Source organism: Dreissena polymorpha, chromosome 1 (assembly GCF_020536995.1).
Source record: "Dreissena polymorpha isolate Duluth1 chromosome 1, UMN_Dpol_1.0, whole genome shotgun sequence".
Taxonomy (NCBI): domain Eukaryota; kingdom Metazoa; phylum Mollusca; class Bivalvia; order Myida; family Dreissenidae; genus Dreissena; species Dreissena polymorpha.
Window position 1 is genome coordinate 139,761,171 of NC_068355.1, and position 24,296 is coordinate 139,785,466.

The window sequence follows — 24,296 nt, forward strand, 5'->3', positions numbered from 1 at the left end:
AAGCTATACCACAAGAGTTTTTGACAAGTACCGGAGACATTGTCATATTGTGTGGTTTTTGTCACAAAATGATCACCAAAAACCTCAAATAATGAGTCAATCAAACAGACTCAGTCACCAACCTCTATTCAATTCTCTGCATACAATAAATAACCTTGATGAATCCTATGTACCCTTATACAATTATTGTTTCATTTTTCTGCCCCTTTCTGTCTATCAAATTCACATTCTTATACACAAAATTAATGTGCATTATCTCAAAGAAGACTGCTCAAAACAGTCTTATTCCAATAACATTAAAGCAAAACTATACAACAAAACAGCTCTAACATACTATAAACCAAATAACTTTATACATGGTGTGTCTACTATCAATTTTAAGACAATTGTAAAAGTTAAGACTTGCTCTGGAAAAATGGGGATTATAAATGCATGTACATAAAGTGTTGTCCCAGATTAGCATGTGCATTTTCGATTATTTTGTTTTTCCTTTGAAAAAAAAAGACAATAAAAGCAGAGAGCGTTGTCACTTATAAGCCTGAGTGGGCTACACAGGCTAATTTGCGATGACACTTTACGTACATGCACTTTGTATAACAAATCTATAAAATACTCCTCTATTTCTGCTGCCTCTTGAGGCAGTCTGGAATGGTTACAGCATACATTTACTCTAACAAACCTGACATTGACATTGTTTTCAGCTGAATTCCTTCATTTCCGATGCCTGTTGAGTCCCGAAACTGATAATGCTTATAAATTGAAGTATATTTCCTCATTTCTTCTGCCTGTTGAGCCGTTCTGGAATGGTAACTGCAATCAAGGCCACTACGAAGTTAACCAGTCCGAACACAAAGAACACAAAACTCACATCAAACGGCGGACCCAGCACCTCTGAGGAGTAGGAAACCGTCCATGTGTATATTGCACCTCCTATCAGGGGCGCGATGGACCTTAAACACAACCAATGAGAACCGTTCAAAGAATCATCACAATACAAGTACATAAGTCTGATCAAGTGCTCCAGCTATGCCTAAATGGACTGGCGCAGCACTCTGCCTCACCAAGGTTCTACCCTTCCCCCTCAGACAAAAATGTGACTTCTAGAATATTAACTAGAGCTTTGTCACAGACGTGACGTATACCCCCAAATGCCACATTGACACAGACTATTTTGCATCCTGTCTTCACAAAATAAGAGAATCTAAATTATGGCCATTTTTAAGAATTATTATGCCATTATCATTTATGGCCATTTCGACCTTTGAACTCTTGAATTCTTTCGCATGACATACTGTCCAATGACTGTGAACAAAATTAATGTACAGAGTCATTTTAAAATCTCACAATGATTGACATAGTTATAGCCCGGACAAGCTCATTTTATGGCCAATTTTACTTTTGAACTCTAAGTGTGACCTTGACCTTGGAGATATCGACTTAGTTCTTTTGCATGACACATCGTCCAATAATTGTGAACAAATGTACCAGGTAATTTTAAAATCTCACAATGAAAGACATAGTTATGGTCCGGATAAGCTCATTTATGGCCGTTTTTGACCTTTGAACTTAAAGTGTGACCTTGACCTTGGAGATATCAACGTAATTCTTTCGCGCGACACACCGTCAAATGATGGTCAACAAATGTGCCAAATGATTTCAAAATCTCACAATGAACAGCACAGTTATTGCCCCACAAGCTCATTTATGGCCATTTTTGATCTTTGAACTCAAAGTTAGACCTTGACCTTGGAAATATTGACGTAATTCTTTCGCGCAACACACCGTCCAATGATGGTGAACAAATTCGCCAAATGATTTTAAAATTTCACATTTAATGATAGTATAATGGCCCGGACAAGCATTTGACCTTTGAACTCCAAGTGTGACTTTGACCTTGGAGATATCGACATGCTTTTTTCTCACGACACACCGTCCCATGACGGTGAACAAATGTGCCAAGTAATTTTAAAATCTAACTTTAAATGACAAAGTTTTGGTCCAGACAAACTTTCGGTTTAAAACACACTAAGTGACCCAGTGAACTAGTTTTTGACCCGGCATGACCCATATTCACACTTGACTTAGACATCATCTAGACACAACTTGTAACCAAGTTTGTTGAAGATCGGATGAAGTTTCGAGACAGACCAGCAGACAGACCGACCGACAGACAGACCGACAAAGTGACTCCTATATAGCCCCCATTACCAATGGTAATGGGGGTATAATAAGGTTTTACTGTAGCCATATAAGGAAAAATGACCCTCTCCCTGGCAGCTATATTTTTGGGGGAACCATAACCATTTTCAAACTCAGCCCAGATATATTATTACAACAAATTTTCTGACCAAGTTAAATGAAGATTGGACTGAAATGTGACTTCTAGAGTGCTATCAAGGTTTTACTATAGCCATATCAGGAAAATGTACCACCCCCTGGCAGCCATGTTTTTCAACGATCAATAATCATTTTAAAAGTCAGCAAAGCTATCATTAGAACAAATCTTTTAACCAAGTTCCATTTTGATTGCACCATAAATGGGACTTCTAGAGAGTTAACAAGGTTTTACTATGAACTTATAGGGAAAAATGATCCCACCCCAGGAGACCATGTTTTCAACAGACCAAACACATTTTTAAACTCATTCAAAATATCATTAAAACAAATTTCAACAGACTGGAAACCTTTTCAACTCATCCAAGATATCATAAGAACAAGTTTTCTGACCAAGTTTCAAGAATATTGAAAGATGAATGTGACTTCTAGATTGTAAACAAGGTTTTACTATAGCTATATAACTTAATAAGGAAAAATGTCCCGCCTCCTGGCAGCCATGTTTTTCAACAAACTGTAACTATTTTCGAACAAGTTCAATGTATAATTGGGACAAATTCTCTGACCAAATTTCATGAAAATCTGACAATAAATGTGGCCTCTAGAGTATTAACAAGGCAAATGTTGACAACGCATGATGGATGACGGACGATGCACGACAGACAAAATGCGATCACAAAAGCTCACCATGAGCACATTGTGCTCAGGTGAGCTAAAACACATGCTCCATTGAAAATATACCACAGGGATAATAAATGCATGACTACACATGCTGAAAAGCCCTTTCGACCGATTTTCCCATTAGTCACTTTTTCAGTGAACACTTTGCCCATACATGTTCAAGAGTTCATAGTCTTAAAATATCCCTCAAGGTTAAAAAAAACAAGTTACATCTTCACATTTAAAACTTTCCATTTAAGTTGTAAAACAAAAAACTACATCAAAAAGTGTTAATCCAGTATATATTAAACAAGAGGGCCTAAAAGGCCCAAAGTCGCTCACCTGAGATAACAAGAAATTATTTGGACAAATCTTCTGACCAAGTTTCATGAAGATCGGAAAATAAATGTGGCCTCTAGAGTGTTAACAAGTTTTTACTATAGCCATGTAAGGAAAAATGCCCCGCCCCCTGGCAGCCATGTTTTTCAACCAACCCACATCATTTTTGAACTCTTCCAAGATATTATCGGGATGAATCTTCTGACCAAGTTTCATGAAGATCTGACAGTAAATGTGGCTTCTAGAGTGTTAACAAGATTTTACTATAGCCATATAAGGAAAAATGCCCCGCCCCTTGGAAGCCATGTTCTTCAAGCAAACATAGTTATTTTCGATCTCATCCAAGATATCATTGAAACCAATCTTCTGACCAAATTTCATGAAGATTGGACAATAAATGTGTCCTCGAGAGTGTTAACAAGGCTTTACCAAAGCCATATATAGCCATATAAGGAAAAATGCCCCGCCCCAGGTGGCCATGTTTTTAAAGCAACCAAACCATTTTCGAACTCATCCAAAATATCATTGGGACAAATCTTCTGACCAAGTTTCATGATGATCGGAAAATAAACGTGATCTCTAGAGTGTTAACAAGGTTTTACTATAGCCATATAAGGAAAAATGCCCCGCCCCTGTGGTGGCCATGTTTTTCAACCAACCGGAATCATTTTTAACTCGTCCAAGTTATTATTGGCATCAATCTTCTGACCGAGTTTCATGAAGATCAGACTATAAATGTGGCCTCTAGAGTGTTAACAAGATTTTACTATAGCCATATATAGCCTTATAAGGAAAAATGCCCCGCCCCCTGGTGACCATGTTTTTAAAGGAACCAAAACCATTTTCGAACTCATACAAGATATTATTGGGACAAATCTTCTTACCAAGTTTCATCAAGATCGGAAAATAAATATGGCCTCTAGTGTGTTAACAAGGTTTTACTATAGCCATATAAGGAAAAATGCCCAGCCCCCTGGCGGCCATGTTTTTCAACCAAAGGGCATCATTTTTGAACTCGTCTAAGATATTATTGGGATGAATCTTCTGACCAAGTTTCATGAAAATTGGACAATAAATGTGGCCTCTAGAGTGTTAACAAGATTTTTCTAGCCCTATAAGGAAAAATGCCCCGCCCCTTCGCAGCCATGTTTTTCAAGCAAAGGTTACCATTTTCAAACTCATCCAAGATATTATCGGGACAAATCTTCTGACCAAGTTTCATGAAGATCGGAAAATAAATGTGGCTTCTAGAGTGTTAACAAGGATTTACTATAGCCATATAAGGAAAAATGCCCATCCCCTTGGCGGCCATGTTTTTCAACCAAAGGGCATCATTTTTGAACTCGTCTAAGATATTATTGGGATGAATCTTCTGACCAAGTTTCATGAAGATTGGACAATAAAAGTGGCCTCTAGAGTGTTAACAAGATTTTACTATAGCCATATAAGGAAAAATCCCCCCCCCCCCCTTGGAAGCCATGTTTTTCAAGCAAAGGTTACCATTTTCACACTCATCCAAGAAATCATTGGGACAAATCTTCTGACCAAGTTTCATGAAGATCGGAAAATAAATGTGGCCGCTAGAGTGTTAACAAGGTTTTACTATAGCCATATAAGGAAAAATGCCCCGCCCCCTGGCGGCCATGTTTTTCAACCAACCGGCTTCATTTTCGAAATCTTCTAAGATATTATTGGGATGAATAGTCTGACCAAGTTACATGAAGATTGGACAATAAATGTGGCCTCTAGAGTGTTAACAAGATTTTACTGTAGCCATATATAGCCATTAAAGGAAAATAGCCCCGCCCCTTGGCAGCCATGTTTTTCAAGCAAAGGTTACCATTTTTGAACTCATCCAAGATATCATTGGGACAAATCTTCTGAGCAAGTTTCACGAAGATCAGAAAATAAATGTGGCCTCTAAAAAGTTAACAAGGTTTTACTATAGCCATATTAAGAAAAATGCCCCACCCCTGGCAGCCATGTTTTTCAAGATATAATTGGGATGAATCTTCTGACCAAGTTTTATGAAGATTAGACAATAAATGTGGCCTCTAGAGTGTTAACAAGATTTTACTATAGTCATATATAGCCATATAAGGAACAAGAGCTGTCAGAGGACAGCGCGCTTGACTATTTGAGTGCTTGACAGTATAACGTAAGCCATGATGGGGAAATTGTTCATATTCAATAATTTATAAGACGATCTTTCAAAAAAAAAAAAATTATTTTTTTTTTGGGGGGGGGGGGGTAGGGGGGGTTGAGAGGGTGATATAATGTGGGGTGTGGTCATTAAATAGACGATCTTTCAAAAATATAAAAATGAAAAAAAAAACATTTATTTTTTTCGGGGGGTAGGGGGGGGGGGGGGTGAGAGGGGAGTATAATGTGGGGTGTGGTCATTTATTAGATGATCTTTCAAAAATAAAAAAAGGGGAAAAAAATTAAAAAAATTGGGGGGGGGGCAGGGATTCTGGGTTGGGCGTGGGGTATTGTTTGGGTGGAATCCATTGTGGTATTCAGGTAAGTGTTGTTTTGTCAAAGTAATAAAATCTGATCATGAATATAGAAGTTATGGCAATTTAAGCAAAATGTTCAATTATCTAAGTATAAAAGGGGCCATAATTCTGTCAAAATGCTTGATACAGTTGTCTGCTCTTGTTTATAGGTTGGGGTCATGTTAGTAAACAAGTATGCAAAATATGAAAGCAATATGTGAAAGGACATTGAAAACATTTGGTGTAGTACGCAAACTTTAACAATTGCTGCATATTCTAAGTTGAAAAGGGGTCAAAATTATTACAAAATGCTTCATAGAGTTGTCTGCTCTTGTTTATAGGTTGGGATCATGATGGTAAACAAGTATGCAAAATATGAAAGCAATATGTCAAGGGACACAGGAAATATTTGGGGTAGTATGCAAACTTTAACATAGATTTATCAATAATATGCATATTCTAAGTATAAAAGGGGTCATAATTCTGTCAAAATGATTGATACAGTTGTCTGCTCTTGTTTATAGGTTGGGGTTATGATGGTTAACAAGTATGCAAAATATGAAAGCAATATGTCAAGTGACACAGGAAATATTTGGGGTAGTACACAAACTTTAACATAGATTTATCAATAATTTGCATATTCTAAGTATAAAAGGGGCCATAATAAAATGCTTGATACAGTTGTCTGATCTTGTTTATAGGTTGGGGTCATGATGGTTAACAAGTATGCAAAAAATGAAAGAAATATGTCAAGGGACATTGAAAATATTTGAAGTAGTACGCAAACTTTAACATTTGACACGGGAACGGCAACCCCGACGCCGGGATGAGTAGGATAGCTCCACTATATATATATTTCATATATAATAGTCGGGCTAAAATTGCCCCGCCCCTTGGCAGCCATGTTTTACAAGCAAACGTAACCATTTTCGAACTTATCCAAGATATCATTGAGACCAATCTTCTGACTAAATTTGATAAAAATTGTTAGATAAATGTGGCCTCTAGAGAGTTAACAAGGCAAATGTTGACAGCGCAAGACGCACGATGACAAAAGGCGATCACAAAAGCTCACCTTGAGCACGTTGTAGAAACCGTTGGAGACAGGATTTTTTTGTCACAATATTGCACTATATATTCAGATAAAAGGAAACGTCTTGAGGGCACAGTAGTTGGGGGGACAAGAATTTTTTTATAGAAAATTTCAAAGAGCTATAACTCTGTGAAAAATCATCCGACAGAACCCGCTGATAATATGCACATCTCCTCTTGGTAGTGAAGCTTCCCATAAAGTTTCATTGAACTCCGGTCATTAGTTGCTGAGAAATAGCCTGGACAAAAATTATGCACGGACAGACAGACGCACACACGGACAGACCAAGGGGCGACTAAATAAATTTTGGGGAAGCATAATAAAAGAATTCACAACATGACAGATAAAGTGACGAATTAGCATACCCAATGTGGACCTTAATTCTTAAGAAGTTAATATGAAAAATACCTAACAAAGAAAAGTTGTCCCTTATTAGCCTGAGCGGACTGCATAGGCTGATCTTGGATGACACTTTACGCACATGCATTAAACCCCACTTCCCCAGAGTAAGGCTCATAAAATGTTACAATTTCTTTTAGTACAAAACATCAAGATAATCCAACAACAAGATGGCAATAACTTAACAAAAGATGTGTTTGTCAGAAACAAAATGCCCCCTACTGCGCCCTTTGATTGATTTATATATTTTTTTGATTATATCCCTTTAAAAAAAAATTACTTCTGTTGTAAAAATGATCTGTACCTGCTAAATGATAAATATAAATTATCTCCCTTTAAAGTTTATTACTTCCCTTGGATTTTTTTTTAACCTTTGACCTTGAAGGATGACCTTCACCTTTCACCACTCAAAATGTGCAACTCCATGAGAGACACATGCATGCCAAATATCAAATTGCTATCTTCAATATTGCAAAAGTTATGGCCAATGTTAAAGTTTTCGGACGGACAGACAGACTGACAGACAGTTAGAATGCTATATTCCACCCTACCAGGGGCATAAAAATGTATTTTCTTCTCACAATACGAAGCATGAACCATTTAATACTTCAGCTAATAACGTGTTATTGTTCATATATACCTAAAAAATGTATACACAATAATCGTTAATATAAATGATACTTCAGTATATTTTACAGACCAAGTATGCTGTGTTGCACATTGATGAAACCCCTTTTCACAGAGCACAGCCCAAATATAAAAGAAGATAATCCGAGTACCTTGCCAGGGCAGAGAACATCACCCCGATACCATTGACAGTGCCGGCCATGTGGGGCTGGACAGAGTTGTTGATGAGGAGTCCCGTACTGGAGAATATGCAGCTTGTCATCAGCTTCATGGTGCAGTGAATAGCTATCAGCAGAGTCCACAACGTGATTGGACTGAATAGGACAAAAAACTTCCTTGAGCAGTGTATTTAGCCAAAATGGTGGAAAAAGGTACCATGTGCGATTGAATTTTAATGGTGCATGGTACTTTATTGCACATGACACATGGTACCTTTTTGCATCAATGGGGTGATTTGCTCCAAATTATTAAGCTAATGAGCCATTAATCCAGATAAAATACTGTGCAAAAACTGATGCATCAAATGTGAAATTGAGGCTCACTATGAGAAAACAGGGCTTATTACCCCGTTTTCCCTAAGGTACACTCAATTTTTCGAAAAGGGTGTCAAACTACGGACAATAGACTATAAAAAAATATTAACATGAGCAAGTTATGCTCAGGTGAGATGAAAACTCTTGATGGGGGTGGGGATCAGAAAACAAACAATAATATTAGTTCAACATGTTCTACACAAAAAAGCACTTTTGATGTCAGGATTTACAGTAAGCTTTGACATAATTATCAAGAAATGCAACATCAGGAATGTAAAGATCTAGCTAAAATAGAGCCTTGTTCCAGGAAAACGGGGCTTAATGCATGTGTCTGAAGTGTTGTCTCAAATTAGCCAGTGCAGACCCCACAGGGACCATACATTCCACCAAGACTTGATTTCATTTTGAATATACTTCCTTTAAAAGAAAAAATTCAATTAGAGCGGAAAGTGTCCACCCTGATTAGCCTCTAACAATCCAACAGGCTAATCTGGGACAACATTTAACGTTTATGCATTGGGACCAATTTTCCCAGCGCAAGGCTCAATTGCCATCATTTTCTTTCTATCTTTCCCACATCATTTTTGTCTGGAACATACTTACCATACATGGCTTTTTTGTTGATTTCATCGTCATAACTTAAACTTGACATAAGATCTTTTATAAGCAAGAGCCCCTGACAGTCAAAACTTACACATTTGTAAGAGCCCCGACAGTGAACACTTACACATTTGTAAGCAGGTGCAGAAGAGGGGTGGCCTGGGTCATTACCAGAGATATCACCGTACACACCAGCAGGGTCTGCAAAGCAAGACATGCAAAAGTGAACACTTAAAAGACATGAACCACGCTCTGGGAAAATGGGGCTTAATGCATGGGAGTAAAGTTTCTCCCCAGATTAAAGTTTATAGGCATTCTTATATTAGCAAAAAAATGGTTTAGGCGGAAAGTGTCATCCCTGGTTAGCCTGTGCGTACTGCACAGGCTAATCTGGGACACTACTTTATGCACATGCATTAAACACCGTTATCCCAGAGCGAGCTTATATAAACTTTTCACTAAAATAATTTGTACTTTGTTTTTACATTCTTAAGTTAATAATTTATGGACAGCTTCACAGTAGTGGTTGCAAGAAATATTTTATTTGCTACATGATATTATATTATAGTACACAAAATTAATTATTTAAGAGGCAGAATACTCCGTTGATACATTGCTGGACTTCCAGACCCTGACATTATAACTTGTCTATTGATGGTCATGAACTTATATCTAAGTAACAAACAAAACTAACTATTTTTTAAAACAAATGTGTTTGTCATGATATAATATAAATCAAGATTTAAATTGAGAAGTGATTGTGAGAATGTCGTATCGGGTTCATATTTCTATAAAAGATTCATGTTTTGTACAAAACTTAGCCTTCTGCAAAATTTGGGCTTAATCCATGTGCTGAAAGTGTCGTCCCGGATAAGCCAGCGCAGTCCTCACAAAAATCCATAAAGGCTGCACAAGCTAATCTGGGATGACTCTACTGGCATGCCTTTAGCATGAATGAGGCTCAGATGCTTACATTTTTTATTCCCAGCCTGCGACAAAGGTTTGGAAAGACGACCAGTTGTAGAAAGAGGAGAGGCAGTGCAGAGGCGCCCATCACAGCACCGATCTGGCTGGGCTCAAACCCCAGGCCATCTGTAACGAGAATAGATGTGATACGAAGATAAAGCCTCGTTCTGGGAAAACTGGTCTTCATTCATGTGGGTAGTGTTGTCCCAGATTAGCCTTTTCAGTTTGCACAGGCTAATCAGGGCCAACACTTTCTGCTTTTATGTATTTTCACTTTTAAAGGATGTCTCTTCCTAGGTAAAATCCAGTTATTGCGGAAAAAGTCATCCCTTATAAGACTGTGTATAATAATCAGACTTACCCAGGACGACACTGTATGATCATGCATTAAACCCTATTTTTGCACAGCAAAACTCATATTTTGGTCAAATTAACAATGTGATTTAGCAGACCAAGGGTCTTAATGAGAGGCCTTCTGATTTAAATACAGAGGTACACAACATAACAAGGGACGCAATTGTAATTGAAACCAGGTTTTCAATTTTAAAAAGTCTGATAAAGGGAGACAATTCAAAATGTGCATTATTACCCCCCCTTGTTTCAAATTCAATCTATTTTTACTCGTGGCGACCTTGATTTCAATTAGAAAAAAGTCTGATTAAGGGAGAAAACTCAAAATGTGCATTGTAACTGATTGTGCATAGTTACCCCCTTGTTTCAAAATCAATATATTATTAGTCGTTGCGAGCTTGATCTTGGAGATATTGACGTAATTCTTTCGCTCGACACACCGTCCAATGATGGTGAACAAATGTGCCAAATGATATTAAAATCTCACAATGAACGACATAATTATGGCCCAGACAAGCTCATTTATGGCCATTTTTGACCTTTGAACTCAAAGTGTGACCTTGACCTTGGAGATATCGACACAATTCTTTCGCGCGACACACCGTCCAATGATGGTGAACAAGCTTATTCCGCCTGCCCTCCCGCCGACATTTGCCAATCTAATAACCAGTTTTTTCCTTTGGAAAACCTGATTAAAAACCGCCTCTGAATATAAACATAGCCGTCCTCAACCAACATACCATAAAAAGTCTCTGTTGCCGCCCACACAGTGAATATCTCCTCTACCCCGATAACACTGATGGAAAACAGACTGTAAAGACCCACTGCCAGCACCACATCATGTTCTCTGAAACAGGCGAATGAGAACTCACTATTTGAGCCTCACTCTGGGAGATGGACCTGAATGGATGTGCACAAAGTGTTGTCACGTATTAGCATGTGCAGTCTAATAAGGGACAATACTTTCCTTCATGACTGAATTTTTGTTTAGAAGAAAAGTAAAAAAAATTCATAAAAGGGGAAAAATCTTGGATGACACTTTATGTGTATGCATTAAGCCCCAATTTCCCAGAACGCAGCCCATTTGGTTTATAACATTGCATTTCTTGTTGGAAAAATAACTATCCCTGCATATTCAGTATATGCATTTTTTACCTACAATTTCTGTCAAGCAATGAAGACCTTGTACTAACCAAAGGCCGTTGAATCTCCTAAATCAGTCAATGGAACAATCTTATTTGCTTATATAGACAAATGACAATAACTCTGTAAATATTATTTATATTTAACAAGAGCACCGCATAACAGGTGCCAACGCTTGGCTGCGGGTACAGTTTTGAATTAATGAAAGCTTGTCAGAATTTTTAAATTTTTTTTATTTTAAGAGGTCACAGTGACCTTGATCTTTGACCTAGTGACCCAAAAATGGGTGTGGCGTGTAGAACTCATCAAGGTGCAGCTAAATATGAAGTTTCAATGTTGTAGGTGGAAGCACTTTCAGTTTAGAACCAATGTTCAAAAGGTTAACAAAATGTTAAGGTTTAAGCATAACGTGGAAGGCAGATGACACAACACAACCAGCTGGCTATGACAATACATCGTGTTTAAACAGCCGAGCTAAAAATTACAATCATAGGCAATTGATAATTTTTACAATAAAAATAAAGACAAATAACAAATTACAAATGTCAAAACACTATGTTTCCAAAGTAAAACATGACTGTACCTCATCATTCTTACAGTGGGCCAGTTTAAAAACTGCCAGCAACACCGCGGAACATTTTTTGGCTTCTTCTTTTCTGGAGATTTCTCAGTTTTATCACCATTTAGTAATGTAACTTCCTCATCTTTAACATCTACGGACTCTGGAAGTTTCTCTTTAACAGAAACATCACTTTCGTTTACATTGGAGAGGCCTTCTTTTCCATTTTTGACAGAATCATACGACCGATCGGTGTGATTGGTATCTATGTTGATTGCAGTGATACCATGTCTGGATACTTGCAGCTCTTTTTTGTGACCTGAAGAAGAGGCACAAGATGCACATTGACATTCACAAATGATGAAACCCTTGATAAATAGATCCGCGCTCCGGTAAAACGGGGCTTAATGCATGAGCAAGAAATGTCTTCAGAGATAAGCATGTTCTTGGATTTTGTTTAAGAGGAGACCTTCTTCAAACAAAAAATACCATAAAAGCAGAGAGTGTGTTACCTGATTACCCTGTGCAGTCTGCACAGGCATATCTGGGACAACACCTTATGCAAATGCATTAAGTCTTATTTTCCCAGAATGTAGCACAATTGATTTAACAAGTGATCTTATGTTTTTGTAGCTTCGTCAGTACATTTTATTACCAATTTCTGCAGGTTCATTTTGAAAACATCAACAGACTGGGTACTTTTTATCAACACCCAGGGGCTCAGTTGACTGGCATCAAAACTTACCGGCCAGGAACGTGGCCCCTTCACTTTCAAGGTGAAGATCCTCCACCGAGACTGTCAGCCCGGGAGAGGGGCCAACCATGTGACCAGGACCCTGGAAGTTTTCTCTGTCGTCAACAATGGCATCTTCAATGCTTGCCTTGCCTGGTTCCTCTATTACAATAACTTCTACCTCTGTCTTTCTGTAAATAGAACTTAGAGCTCAGGCTCTCTGTAAAGAGAAGTTACAGCTAACAGATTGAGTCTCTTTCTGGAAAAACTAGACCTAACACATGTGTGTTAAGTGTTGTCTCAGATTAGCCTGTGAAGTCTGCAAATTGGATTTCAGTTAGTGAAGACTTCCTTTTAACAAAAAAATTCCTTACAAGAGAGCCACGGGCCTAATACCCTTACCTTAGACCCTAAGGAACTTAACTCACAAACTCACGATGGACAAAAAATCATCACAAAAACTCATCATGAGTATATTGTGTTCAAGTGAGCTTAAAAGCGTAAAAAAGTGTTATACTTGATGAGTCTGTGAGAGGACTGCACCGGCTAATCTGGACCAGCACTTTAAGCACACGATGCATTAAGAACAGTTTCCCCAGAACGTGGCTCATTTATGAAGACAATTATTCACAGAAATTTCGTTGTAAACTTAAACTATATAAACCTTTCTTACAAGGTCAATTCAAGCTATTCATATAAGATATTTTTATTTGCAATTTGGCTTAAATAGAATTTTTAATTTAAAAGAAAGTCTTTTCTAAACAAAAATCCACTCAAGGTGCAGACTGCACAGGCTAATCTTGGATGACAGTTTACACCCACGCATTGAGCACCATTTTCCTAAAACTAGGCTCATTTGTGTCTGAAGGACACTGATGACCCCACATTCCACGTTGCTTCCTCAAAATGTCCAAAAAATATGAACTAAAATAAACCAAGTGTGCAAGATCAAATGCTGGTAAATATGTTTTGAAAGTTTCATCACTTAAGCAGCCATTATTTTAATGTTATAAGCGCTACATACATCCGATGGAAGGACAGACAAGGTCAGAATTATAATATATAACGAATGTGCCTCACTCTGGCAAATCTAAGCTTAAGACGTGTGTAAATGGTAGTCCCAGGTTAGCCTGTGCAGTCTGCCCAGGTTAATCAGGGATGACACTTACCATCAATACTGGGATTTGTTTAGAACATACTTCCTGTAAACTAACAAGAGATGTGTTTGTCAGAAACACAATGCCCCCTATTTTGAAATTTTTATTATTATTTTTTTTGACCTTTGACCTTGAAGGATGACCTTGACCTTCCACCACTAAAAATGTGCAGCTTTATGAGAACGCCACTTTGAAATTATTTTTATTTACCTTTGACCTTGAAGGAAGAAATTGACCTTGAAGGATGACCTTGACCTAGAACTTCCACCACTCAAAATGTGCAGCTTCATGATAACGCCGCTTTGACATTTTTATTTTTTTTTTACCTTTGACCTTGAAGGATGACTTTGACCTTGAAGGATGTCCTTGACCTTGAACTTCCATCACTCAAAATGTGCAGCTTCATGAGATACACATGCATGCCAACTATCAAGTTGCTATCTTCAATATTTAAAAAGTTATGGCCAATGTTAAAGTTTTCGGACGGACAGACGCCATAAATTTGACATTTGACCTTGAAGGATGACCTTGACCTTTCACCATTCAAAATGTGCAGCTCCATGAGATACACATGCACACCTAATATTAAGTTGCTATCTTCAATAGTGAAAAAGTTATGGCCAATGTTAAAGTTTTTTTCGGACGGACGGACTGACACACTGACGGACAGTTCAACTGCTATATGCCACCCTACTGGGGGCATAAAAATACCATAACAGCTTAAAGTATAGTCCCTGATTAGCCTGTGCAGGCTCTACAAGGGGTAATAAATCCTATTCAAATGCAACTCACTTCATGTTTAGCGTCTCTGGCAGGAAGAAGATGTCCAAGACAAATGGTAGGAAGCAAAGGCAGAAAGCGATGAAACCTGGCAGGAAGTAGGGGAACTTGAAGAAGAATCCTTCGGAGGGGAACATTTCTGGGTAGCGCTTGCAGGGGTTGGCCAGGTAACCTGTGGAGGGTTGTGTTTTTTGTTAATTGGGATAGTTGAGCCTCGTTCTTGAAAACTTGGCTTAATGCATGTGCGTAAAGTGGCGTCCCATATTTGCACATGCAGTCCACACAGGATAATCAGGGACAGCGTATTTTGCCTAAAGTGGATTCTTGTTTAGAAGAGACCTCCTTTAAACAAAAACAATTCCATACAAATGGCATGATCCCTGATAAGCCTGTCTGGACTGCAAGTGCTAATCTGGGATGAGACTTTATTGCACATGCATTAAGTCTAGCTCATTTGGATATTTTGTCATGTTCAAAGTATTCCCATTCCCCGGGCTACTGATATGATGGACATTCCCATCCCACTGACTTACCTCCCACTGCTGGTCCCACCATCATTCCCATTCCCCAGGCTACTGATATGATGGACATTCCCATCCCACTGATTTACCTCCCACTGCTGGTCCCACCATCATTCCCATTCCCCGGGCTACTGATATGATGGACATTCCCATCACACTGAATTACCTCCCACTGCTGGTCCTACCATCATTCCCATTCCCCGAGCTTCTGATATGATGGACATTCCCATCCCACTGACTTACCTCCCACTGCTGGTCCCACCATCATTCCCATTCCCCGGACTACTGATATGATGGACATTCCCATCCCACTGACTTACCTCCCACTGCTGGTCCAACCATCATTCCCATTCCCCGGGCTACTTATATGATGGACATTCCCATCCCACTGACTTACCTCCCACTGCTGGTCCTACCATCATTCCCATTCCCTGGGCTACTGATATGATGGACATTCCCATCCCACTGACTTACCTCCCACTGCTGATCCCACCATCATTCCCATTCCCCGGGCTACTGATATGATGGACATTCCGATCCCACTGACTTACCTCCCACTGCTGGTCCCACCATCATTCCCATTCCCCAGGCTACTGATATGATGGACATTCCCACCGCCTGGTTTGTGTTGTCTGAGATCTCATACAGAATGGTTTTTGATGTACCCACAGTTCCTGAAGATTAAAAATGCACCTTGCTCTGGGAAGATGAGGTAAAATATAAGTATGGAGAGTCTTCCCAGATTAGCCTGTGCAGTATGCACAGGCTAATCAGAGATGACACTTTCCATCTAGTCTGGATTTTTGTTAAGAAGAGACTTCCTTTAAACGAAAAACAAAAAGCGTAAAGTGTTGTCGATGAAAAGCCAGATAATTTCGGACGACACAAATGCATTAAGCCCCGTTTTTTTCAAGAGAGGCTCATATGTAAAATAAAGTTGTCGATCTGAATAATAATGGTTTAAACATATTGGTTTAAAGGGCCATGCTCATGTCTTTTTGCCTTTGTGGAAGCTCGTAATTAAACGTTTTAAATTGATTATTTGGTAAAAAATGTATTCACAATGTTTCACTTAAGCCATATAATGAAAACGCCCCCACCCCTTGCATCTATGTTCTACAGACCACAACTATTTGAGAACTTGGTTGACATATTATAAGAAAGCAAGTTTAATGAAGACTTCTAGACAGTTCCAAAGGTTTCAAAATGGTCATAACAGGAAACTGCACAAACACCCTTGCCGCCATAATTTCAACTTATTGGAACCATTTTACAACTAAGTGCGATATTATTTTAAAAAACAATTCTTAGCAAGTTTTATGTTGATTGGGGAAATAATATGACTTCTAAAATGTTTACAAGTGTTTTATTTTATTCCACATACTGATCTACTTTAAAACCCACATGACCAAGTTTTGAACTTGACCAAAATTTGATTGGGAAAAATGTTCTGACTTTGATGAAGATTGGGCAATAAGTGTGACCTCCAAAGGTGGCTTGATGACAGACCACCAACAATGTACAAATGACAAAGGTGACCTTCAAAGGTGGCTTGATGACAGACCACCAACAATGTACAAGTGACAAGGGTGATCTCCAAAGGTGGCTTGATGACAGACCACCAACAATGTACAAATGACAAGGGTGATCTCCAAAGGTGGCTTGATGACAGACCACCAACAATGTACAAATGACAAAGGTGACCTTCAAAGGTGGCTTGATGACAGACCACCAACAATGTACAAATGACAAGGGTGATCTCCAAAGGTGGCTTGATGACAGACCACCAACAATGTACAAATGACAAGGGTGATCTCCAAAGGTGGCTTGATGACAGACCACCAACAATGTACAAATGACAAGGGTGATCTCCAAAGGTGGCTTGATGACAGACCACCAACAATGTACAAATGACAAGGGTGATCGCAAAAGCTCGTCATTAGCAAGTTGTGAGCTAGAAAACTGGAAGTGTTAATACATTAAAAAAAGTAAGATAAGGTTTATGCACTTAACAAGTAAATTTGAAAGGTTTATACCACTAACAAGTAAAAACATGAAAGTATTCATACCATAAACAAGTAAAAACTGGATATATTCATACCATTAACAAGTAAACAAGAGCTGTCACCATAAGATGACACATGCCCCTTATAAACGCTTTGATAGAAGTTATGAGCATTTTACCTTGCTAAATCCTTGAAATGCACTAAGTGACCCCGTGACCTAGATTTTGACCCGGCATGACCCATATTCGAACTTGACCTAGATATTGTCTAGATACAACTTCTGACCAAGTTTGGTAAAGATGGGATTTAAAGTATTTGAAATAGAGAGCGGACACGAAAAGTGTGACAGACTGACAGACTTACAGACGGACAGTGTGAAAACTATATACCCCCTATCCTTCGAAAGGGGGCATAACAAGAAAAAACTGAATATATTCATACCATCAACAAGTAGCAACTTTGAAAAGTTCATATCATTAACAAATGAAAACTGGGAATATTCATAACATTAACAAGTAACAAGGGACAAAATTGTCACAAAACCAGGTTTTCATTGTGAAAAAAAAATCTGATAAAGGGAGAAAACTCAAACTGAACTTTTGAAATGAAAAAAAAAAATTAACCCCCTTTGTAAGTTTTTTTTTTTTTTTTAAATCTATTTTTAGTCGTGGCGACCTTGACATTGGAGATATTGACGTGATTCTTTCGTGCGACACACCGTCCCATGATGGTGAACAAATGTGCCAAATGATTTTAAAATCTCACAATGAATGACATAGTTATGGCCAGGACAAGCTAATTTATGGCCATTTTTGACCTTTGAACTCAAAGTGTGACCTTGACCTTGGATATATCGACGTAATTATTTCGCGCGACACACCGTCCAATGATGGTGAACAAATGTGCCAAATGATTTTAAAATCTGACAATGAACGACATAGTTATGGCCCTGACAAGCTTGTTCCGCCAGCCCGCCAGCCAGCCTGCCAGCCAGCCCGCCCGCATTCGCCAATCTAATAACCAGTTTTTTCCTTCGGAAAACCTGGTTAAAAACTGGTAGTATTCATAGCATTAACATGTAAAAACTGGAAGTATTCATAGCATTACAAGTAAAAACTGGTAGCATTCATACCATTAACAAGTAAACATTTGTAGTATTCATACCATTAACAAGTACAAATTGGTAGTACTAATACCATTAACAAGTAAAAGCTGGAAATATTCATACCATTAACAAGTCCAGAGAAGAGTCGTGTTATGATGGCGAAGGTGATGCTGGTGGTGAAACCAAACGCCAGTGATGACAAACCGTTGAGGAGAATGGTGAGCAGCATGACCGGCTTGCGGCCCACTCGGTCTGACAGCCAGCCCCAGAAATAGCTGCAAGATTAAATAAGTGGTCTGGACTTAATGCATGGGCGAAAAGTGTCATCCCAGATTAATCAGGGACAACAATTTCCACTTTTGTGTAATTTTTCATTTCCCAAAAGAATGGTAAGCAGCATGAAAGGCTTGTGGCCCAGTGTCTCAATGCCTGCCCCAGAAAAAGCGAACATACTGCAAGGTTAAATGAGCTAAGTTTTGGGGGAAAACTGTCCTTCATGCATGTGCCTTAAGTGTCATCCCAAATTAGCCTGTGCGGTCCCCACAGCCTAATGAAGAAGGACAATCCGCTTTAAAAAAAAATAAAGTCTCTGCTATAAGTTTAGGCAGAAAGTGTCCTATTAAATTAGCCAGTGCAGATTGAATTAGGCCCAGTTTTCCAAGAATGAGGCTCAAATATCGGAAAAACTGATGGGATTCCCCCTGAAAATGTGCTCAGGCAATGAGAAAAATTTAACGAGCCCAATATTTACACTTGATAGTCGACAAAATGTTTTTTAAGAAAAGAGAGTTATGTCCTTTGTTAAGTAATTCAAACAATTAATCACATTAAATATATGCAGTCGGCACAGGCTTATCAGGGACAACATTTTAGAAACATGCATTACAACCCCTTTTCACAAGAATATTGCCAAGCAATTAAAGTCCCCTACCTCTCCATACTGCCATTTGTCCATGTTTTAAGTTTCATGAAAAAATATGAAGAACTTTTAAAGTTATCGCAGGATCCAGAAAATTGTGACAGACTGACAGACTCACAGAGCGCAAACCATAAGTCCAGGGATTTTTTTTTAGAAAAAGGGGAAGACGCTGGACACTGGGTGAAAAGGGAAAATAGAGTGCGAAAGAGACATTTTTGGGGAAAAAATAAAAACTGTTTTAATCAATGTCTATATTATATAAATACTATCAACTGGTTTATATTTCTTTTAATGACAACAAAGGCATATCACATATCATAATATAACATACAGTTTTCAGCATAGAAATAATGATTATGGTACTTGTCAAAGTGCAAACATAAGTTATTTTATACGTGTTCATTTAACAGTTGTGTCGATTGTCTCAAATTTTAAATCCTGAAAATAAGGCCAGGGGTCTTGGAATCCAGCCGTAGGAACACATAAGAAATAAAGGGCAAAGCCCCCCACCCCACCCAGAGCCCTTACTAATTGTTCTTTTTTATAGTATTTCCAAGTGCAATTTCAGGTGAATACAATTCAAAATAGTATAAACCACACCGTCTGTATCACCGCATGTGTATTCATCATTCTATTTCTTCTATAAAGAACTTTGAAAATAAAATATATTTCACGAAAAATAATTTATCCGGAAATGAACGTCCGAAAAATTGTGTGCGTTTGGAAATGAAATAAAATGTGCATATCGTTTGACTGCAGACAATGAAAACCAGTTACCTAGCAAATATGTAATTAATATACAATTTTATTGACATATTGCTTTACAATAGCATAATTTGTGGGTAAAAAACAACTTACCGTAAATCCACGAATATAATACGCCCTCGTGCATAATACGCACCCCCGAGTTTGGTCAAAATTTATCGTTAAAAATTGAAAATCCGAGTAAATTTGCACTAAAAAATCAGTGTCCGAAATCGGCCATTTCCAAAAAAATGTGTCAATATATTTTTGTGCTGTGAAAATAGCAAATCAATTTGGTGTTGTCAACTATCTGTTACCCTGGTATATTGATCGGGATGTGTTATAGTGCTGTTGTTATGACAGTTGCATAATAAACATCTCTGTCTATTGTTTATATTACCATTGATTGTTACCGATACACATGGGCCCCTTGCTGACATCCGGGTAAAGCAGTCATAATTACAAAAGAAAGAAGCAGAGACGCTGTTTTTTGTTTTCACATTTAATTCAATTTGACAATATTCGGGACGATAATAATTATAATAATAATAAAGTAATAAAAAGACAAAATGGTTACTTCCGTTTTTATAGTTGTCTAGATGAATTACTTTTTCTTTTTTCGAGTTACAAACTCGATACTTTAATATAACTTAAAATACAATAAAACCGCTCGTGTTTTTCATGATCTAGTTAATTGAAATACGCTGCTGTCATTAAGGCTAGTTTGGGAGTAAAAAACAAATAAATTAATTATCACCTTTCAATTTAATGCGGCAATCGGCAGACAGGTGTAATAGACTCTATTAGCATCATAAAACTAATTATTTAATTACCATCCTTTACTTCAGATATGGTAAATATGCGGTAGAAAGATAAATAGTGGTCAGCTAAGAAATATTTATTTCCGGGTATTGTCAGTTGTTATCCCCCGCCAGTGGCAGAGGGATATTGTTTTGGCGTTGTCCGTCCGTCCGGCTGTCCGTCCCTCCGTCCGGCACATTTGTGTCCGGAGCCATATCCGCTTTGGCGGATTTCATTGAAACTTCGTATGAGTATATATATGCATAAGAGGATGATGCACGCCAAATGGCATTGTAAACCATTTGTTAAAAACAGAGTTATGGCCCTTTGTATCTTGAAAAAATGCTTTTTACTATAGGCACTTTTGTGTCCGGAGCCATATCTTGGACGTTCTTTGGCGGATTTCATTGAAACTTGGTACGAGTATAAATATGCATAAGAGGATGATGCACGCCAAATGGCATTGTAAACCATCTGTTAATTACAGAGTTATGGCCCTTTGTATCTTGAAAAAATGCTTTTTACTATAGGCACTTTTGCGTCCGGAGCCATATCTTAGAAGTGCTTTGGTGGATTTCATTGAAACTTGGTATGAGTATATATATGCATAAGAGGATGATGCACGCCAAATGGCATTGTATACCATCTGTTAAAAACAGAGTTATGGCCCTTTGTATCTTGAAAAAATGCTTTTTACTATAGGCACTTTTGTGTCCGGAGCTATATCTTGGAAGTGCTTTGGTGGATTTCATTGAAACTTGGTATGAGTATATATATGGATAAGAGGATGATGCATGCCAAATGACATTGTACACCATCTGTTAATTACAGAGTTATTGCCCTTTGTATGTTGAAAAAATGCTTTTTTCAGTGTCAATTATAACCCTTTTGTGTCAAGAAGCATATGGGCGGGGGATATCAATTCAACCAATTTGCTTGTCTTTTTTTCATTTGCTAATCTCTTTAAACGACTTAGCGTCCAGTCGCTATTTTGTAAGCAGACGACAATATTAACTGTGCATTCAAAGTATACAGTGTCTGCGCATGGATGACCCAATATTATCCGATAGCTCCTCCCGTTCTCACGTTTCATTCGACAACGTCATTTCATGTGTAAGCGAGCTCAATGTTGATTGGCCAGCTACCATGCGCACTTCAATAACAATAAGGTCAAGCGATGTCTCATAATCGGGTACAGACCGGGTTTCGTTTACTGTTCGAATTGCGAACACTTTCTTTAAAACAAAGAGACAAATATAGAAAACCAATCCGATATAAATGGCGGATGTTTTCAATGAAATTTTACTAGATTTTCGCATTTAAACAAATAAGATTTTTATTGAGCCAAATTCTCAATATTTTCGCAAATGACTCAAATGGCGAACGACAGCGCGAGCCCTGTTGCACCCCTTTGATGTAATGGTGTAGTTCAAAATGGCTGCCGCGAAGCGAATAACAGCGATTAAGTTGAAAATTTGCACAGGAAAAATTTTGTTCTGCTCTAAACTCGTATATTATACGCACCCCCTACTTGAAGAAAAAATCGGGAGGTAAAAAAGTGCGTATTATATTCGTAGATTTACGGTAATTATCACCTTTTAATTTCAAACGATAATCGGCAAAAACTGAGAAAGGTGTTACATCATCGACATAGAACTTATTATTTAATTATCCTCCTTTAATTCAGATCAAAAGTGGGTAGAAAGGTGTATAAGTGATCAGCTTAGAAATTATTTAATTATTGTTACGCTTCTTTTTCATTTGTTTATCTTTAAAAACGACGATTGCCATTGGTCGCTATATTGTTGGCAGACGACAATATAAACTGTGTATTCCATGTAAACAGTGTCTGCGCATGAATGACCCATTAGACTATGTGTGAGCAAACTCAATGTGTGAGCTACCACGTGCGCTTCAATTACAGCAAGGTCAAGCGATGACTCATGTTCTGGTGCAGACCGGTTTTCGTTTATTGTTCAAATTGCGAACAATATAATTGAAACAATAAGCTAGTGTTACGATGGATAATTAAGCAATCAAAATGAACAACATTCGATTTAAAGCTTAAATAAATGGTGAAAAATGATACTCTTGGTGGGGAAATTGTATTTTGAGGGGAAAAAATTCTGGAAGGGGAAGACGCAGACTATCGTCGTCACTTTCTTAGTAAAAAAAAACCCTCCCCACTATGGGAGCGTTCCTAACATCCCCCGGAAGACACATATTATTGATTGTAACCAACAAATGGACTCAAAAGCCTTTCAAAAAGAGTAAGGCTTCAAATGAAAGGGCTTAAAAAATAAATAGGCTTGAACTAATCAGATGAAGTACATAAAAGCGTCAGGTAAATTGTCCTTTATAAAATGTTACATGTTTTCTTGCAATGCATGTGCAAAAAGTGTCATCCCAGATTAGCCTTGGCAGTCTGCACAGGCTATTCAGGGACAACACTTTCCGCATTTGCAGATTTTTTCATTTGAAGGAGGTTTCTGCTAAATGAAAACCCTATGTAGGCGGAAAGTACTGTCCCTGATTAGCCTGTGCAGACTGCACATGCTAATTTTGGACGTGACATTACGCACATGCATTTAGCCCAGTTTTCTCAAAGAATGGTGAGCAGATGTTAACATTCTGGATGTTTACCTTCCAAAGAATCTCCCCACAAACAGCGCGGAGGCCACGAAGCCAGCATAGTATCCTTTCTCCTCCTCCTTATAGCCAAACATCTGTAGAGATATAACACGGGAAAACTGGGCTTAATGCATGCACATAGTGGGCTTAATGCATGCACATAGTGGGCTTAATGCATGCACATAGTGGGCTTAATTCATGCACATAGAGGGCTTAATGCATGCACATAGTGGGCTTAATTCATGCACATAGTGGGCTTAATGCATGCACATAGTGGGCTTAATGCATGCACATAGTGGGCTTAATGCATGCACATAGTGGGTTTAATGCATGCACATGGTGGGTTTAATGCATGCACATGGTGGGCTTAATGCATGCACATGGTGGGCTTAATGCATGCACATGGTGGGCTTAATGCATGCACATAGTGGGTTTAATGCATGCACATAGTGGGTTTAATGCATGCACATAGTGGGCTTAATGCATGCACATAGTGGGTTTAATGCATGCACATAGTGGGCTTAATGCATGCACATAGTGGGCTTAATGCATGCACATAGTGGGCTTAATGCATGCACATAGTGGGCTTTATGCATCATTGCATGCACATAGTGGGCTTAATGCATGCACATAGTGGGCTTAATGCATGCACATAGTGGGCTTAATGCATGCACATAGTGGGCTTAATGCATGCACATAGTGGGCTTAATGCATGCACATAGTGGGTTTAATGCATGCACATAGTGGGTTTAATGCATGCACATAGTGGGCTTAATGCATGCACATAGTGGGCTTAA

General features: G+C 38.3%; 1 protein-coding gene across 1 annotated transcript in view; it reads right to left on the reverse strand.

Annotated features, from left to right (window-relative positions):
• Positions 1-421: 421 nt before the first annotated feature.
• The window catches only part of LOC127852365 (uncharacterized), a 33,323-nt gene continuing 9,448 nt past the window's right edge, over positions 422-24,296 (reverse strand). The window contains exons 4-14 of the mRNA XM_052386325.1: positions 23,512-23,594; positions 18,528-18,679; positions 15,845-15,967; positions 14,785-14,944; positions 12,848-13,026; positions 12,127-12,421; positions 11,141-11,247; positions 10,057-10,175; positions 9,211-9,284; positions 8,103-8,264; positions 422-950 (exon numbers count right to left, since the gene is read on the reverse strand). Coding sequence (XP_052242285.1) covers positions 773-950; positions 8,103-8,264; positions 9,211-9,284; positions 10,057-10,175; positions 11,141-11,247; positions 12,127-12,421; positions 12,848-13,026; positions 14,785-14,944; positions 15,845-15,967; positions 18,528-18,679; positions 23,512-23,594 — 1,632 coding nt within the window. The 3' untranslated portion in view covers positions 422-772. The remainder of the gene's footprint in view (positions 951-8,102; positions 8,265-9,210; positions 9,285-10,056; positions 10,176-11,140; positions 11,248-12,126; positions 12,422-12,847; positions 13,027-14,784; positions 14,945-15,844; positions 15,968-18,527; positions 18,680-23,511; positions 23,595-24,296) is intronic.